Source organism: Benincasa hispida, unplaced genomic scaffold (genome assembly GCF_027475165.1).
Source record: "Benincasa hispida cultivar pf3 unplaced genomic scaffold, pf3_genome.v1.1 HicScf576, whole genome shotgun sequence".
Taxonomy (NCBI): Eukaryota; Viridiplantae; Streptophyta; class Magnoliopsida; order Cucurbitales; family Cucurbitaceae; genus Benincasa; species Benincasa hispida.
In genome coordinates this window covers 200,275-204,523 of record NW_028326686.1, presented here as the reverse complement: position 1 = coordinate 204,523, position 4,249 = coordinate 200,275, and the positions used below count along the sequence as shown (strand labels likewise).

General features: G+C 42.8%; 1 protein-coding gene across 1 annotated transcript; it reads right to left on the bottom strand.

Moving 5' to 3' along the window:
• Positions 1–1,510: 1,510 nt before the first annotated feature.
• LOC150030097 (uncharacterized) lies at positions 1,511–1,918 on the bottom strand. The gene has a single exon (XM_090310067.1). It carries the CDS (start codon positions 1,916–1,918, stop codon positions 1,511–1,513), a length of 408 nt encoding a protein of 135 aa, XP_090166193.1.
• Positions 1,919–4,249: the final 2,331 nt, after the last annotated feature.

Below are 4,249 nucleotides of genomic sequence, written 5' to 3'. Positions count from 1 at the left end.
CAGAGTGATCCGTATACACCACCACGTTCGTTCCGATTAAGTACTGTCGAAACTTCTCCAGTGCAAATACCACTGCGAGCATTTCCTTTTCTGTGGTCATATAGTTCTCCTACGCGTCATTCAGTGTTTTGCTCGCATAATAGATAGGATGCAACACCTTATCCTTGCGCTGACTCAAAACTGCATCCATAGCATATCCGCTGGCATCGCACATCAGTGCAAATGGTTGTGTCCAATCGGGCGCAATCAAAATGGGTGCGGAGATGAGTGCATCTTTCAATGTGTTAAATGCTTTGGTACAAGCGTCATCAAATTAATACTCACGGTTAGCTTCAAGAAGTGCATTTAGGGGTCTTGCGATCTAGGAGAAGTTGCGAATAAATCTTCTATAAAACCCAACGTGTCCCAGAAAGCTCCTAAGTGTTTTTACGTTCACAGGTGGGGGTAATTTGGAAATTGCGTCGATTTTTGCCTGATCAACTTCCAATCCTGCCTTGGAGATTTTGTGACCTAGAACTATTCCTTCTTCCACCATAAAGTGGCATTTTTCCCAGTTCAAAACAAGATTTATTGCCACGCATCTCTTCAAAACTTTTTCAAGGTTAGATAAATAGGAGTCATAATTACTGCCGAAGACTGAGAAATCATCTATGAATACCCCGAATGACTCCTCCAAGTAATCTGAGAATATTGCCATTATGCATCGTTGAAAAGTGACTAGTGCATTACAGAGTCCAAATGGCATGCTCGGAATGCAAACCTACCAAATGGGCATGTGAAGGTTGTCATGTCTTGGTCCTCTGATGCAATTGCTATTTGGTTATACCCTGAATAGCCATCAAGAAAGCAGAAAAGTTCATTCCCCGCAAGTCTGTCTAACATCTAGTCAATGAATGGGACTTGAAAGTGGTCCGTTTTAGTGGCCAAATTCAGTTTGCAATAACCCATGCAGATTCTCCACCCCATAGTTGTCCTTATGGGAACCAATTCATTCTTGTCATTAGTGATGATTGTCATCCCCCCTTTCTTCGGAACACATTACACTGGGCTCACCTAACTGCTATCAGATATCGGGTAGATGACACCTGCGTCCAGCCACTTTACTATTTCCTTCTTTACAACCTCTTTCATGGCAAGGTTCAAGTGGCGTTGCCTTTCTACTGATCCATTCTTTCCTTCTTCTAGGCGGATCTTGTGCATATAATACGAGGGACTAATTCCTCGAATGTCTGCCAAGGTCCATCCTAATGCTTTTGCATTATTTCTTAGGATCCGTATGAGAGCATCTTCTTTCTCCTTACTCAGTGATGCAGAAATCATAACCGGTAACATGTCGTTAATTCCTAAGTAAGCATACTTTAGGTGTACTGGCAACAGCTTTAACTCTAACATAGGTGGCTCTTCTAAAGATGGCTTAATGCGCTGCGATGTCCGTTCAGATAACTTGAGCGGTTCAAAATTAAATTAAGCATGAATTATGGTGTAGTCCTCCTCCAATATTGCGCCGACTTCAAAATCCTCCTCCTCCATTTCCTTCAGGGGTTCGTGCCACTATTCTCCCCGCAGCTCCTCGATATATTGGCAGTTCTCTATCTCCTGGGTACTTCAACGCATTGAGTACGTTGAATTTTACTTCTTGATCATCGACCCGGATGGTCAATTCTCCTTTCCGCACATCGATTAATGCTAGGAGAAATGGGCCTCCCATGAGAACATCTTCTATCTTGCCCTCAGGAAGCTTTATCGATCTATTGGCTAGCTGTAAGGTGATTATGGTTGGCCTTGCTTCGCCGATGTCCAGCTTTTTAAAAATTGACAAGGGCATTAAGTTTATGCTTGCTCCTAAATCACACAGTGCGTTTTCGACCATCTTCCCTCCTATGGTGCAGGGCAATGTAAAAGTCCCAGGGTCCTTCATTTTAGTAGGGAGAGTATTTTGAAACAGAGCGCTACATTCATATGTTAGTGTAACTATTTCATTTTTCCCCAATCTTTCTCTTGTTGGCGAGAATATCCTTGAGAAATTTCACATAACTTGGCATTTGCTCTAATGCTTCTGTCAGGGGAATATTAATATGTAGCTGTCGGAGAACGTCCAGAAACCTCTGAAATTGCTTGTTGTCGTCTTTCTTTTTCAGCCTGGACGGGAAAGGTGGAGGATCCCGCCGTGTTTCTTGTTCACTTCTGTTGGGTGAGGTTCTGTACTTGCTGTGTATCATTGGTTGGAGGTTCCGTTGATTGAGAATTCATGTCTTGAGGAGCTTCAACTTTTGTCGATGGTCTTACTTCTGAACTGGTGCTGCTTTCGTTATTAAGTAACTGGTCATCATCAATAGTCAAATTTGCTGGTACTTTTGTTACCGCATCTGGTACTTTTGGCATAATAGGGGCTGTCGTTCTACCACTCCTCAATGTCACTGCATGACATTTTTCTTTTCCTCTTGGCCCGACACTCCTAAGTTTTCATGCTGCAAACCAGGCGTTTTCTTCTTTAATTCCCTCGCAAGCTGATTTATCTGGTCTTCTAATTCTTTAAGAGAGTCAGCTTGCGATTGTCTCATTGCCTCACTCTTTTCAATGTAATGTTTTAATGATGTCTCTAGAGACGAGGTACTGTAAGAGGTATCATATGCGAACAGTTGGTCACAGGGTGGCGTACCTTGCGAATTACTTGGGCTGCAATCCGGATTAGTGAAGACTGGAGTGTTGCCTCGATCCTCTTGATAGTTGAATTGATAGAAACTATGGCCCTCCTGATTGAGATTCTATCCAGGCCAAAAGTGGGTGACCCCACCAACCAGGGTTGTTGTTTTTGCCCAATGATTCATCATAAATAGCATATACGGGTTATTGATTCCATGGGCAGACATCTACCGGATGTACCTCTCTCCATTGAGTGCAATCCATTGTGGTCCAAATGAGTCACCACCTTAACCTGCGTTATTCCTTGAGAGAGAGTTCTCTGATGATTAGCCATTGTCTGGAGAAGCAAGGTCACTATGGTCATTTGTTCGACCAATGCACTCATTGTGTCTGTTGGCACATTGGCCCTTTCTACTCTTTCTTGCTTCTGACCTCTTATCTCAAGCCCGGTATCAATTCACTCGTCAGAATGTCGCGAGATGCGATTCAATATGTTCTTTGCTTCCATATATGACTTATTCATTAATCCTCCTTCTGCGGAGGCATCGGCAATTGCTTGCATTAATTGTCGAGGCCATTGTAAAAGCTTTCTATCAAAATACTATCAGGAATCCTGATATGCGAACTTCACTAACTGCCGGAATCGCACCCAGGCAGTGCTCAAGGTTTCATAACCCTTTGTTCGAAATTCAAAACCTCCCTCCGCCTTCTTGCGTTGACAGACGAAGGGAAGAATCTGTTCATGAACCTATCAACCAACTGCTCCCATCCATTAATTTCGTCTGGCTCTAATACTTGGGCCCACCTCTTTGCTTCATCCCGCAATGTGTACGGGAATAGGTATAGTTTAAGACTTTCTTGAGTTATTTTCAAATGAGCGTGTGGGTCTTCTAATTAAGCACGCATTTTATTTTCAAATGAGCGTGTGGGTCTTCTCCCTATAATCCTCCGAATTTCCCCACATTCTGAATCATTTGTAGCATAATATGTTTTATTTCAAAGCTTTCATTCCCCTCGACTATTGGTCTTGAAATTCCTGGTGAAAAATTATAGAAATCTGGCGCCGCATATTCCCTCATAGGGATGTTCTGGTCAGCAGCAAGAAAAACGGGATCTTGCACTGGCAAATCTCCCCTCTGGTTTCCAGCAGGTGCCACATTCTCATCAGCCATACTTCTTCACCAATTAATTTAGCCCTGATGAACTCTGCGCGAAGAATACACTTGATCTCTAGGTCTGCTTAGAATTACCAGATCACTCCAGCACTCAAAAGCCGTCAGACTGCTCTTCGCCTTGAACAGTCAGTACAAAGAGATCTGTCCTGCACATAACATAAAAATATTCAACACTAACCGTTAACCAATTTCCCAGCAACAGCGCCATAAACTTGTTAACCGTTATATATATGCTAACACTGAGATGTATGATTGATGATGTTCTATTCTCGAAATGATGCGATACTACCACTAGATATACGTTAATTATGGATGTTAACGTAGTATGCCATGTGTTGTCACAAGTTTCCTTACGATGGAACCAAGTGTAATTCTACCGCAAGTTTCTCGGTGTGATCGGAGGTCGAACACGGGGACTGATTTAGATTATT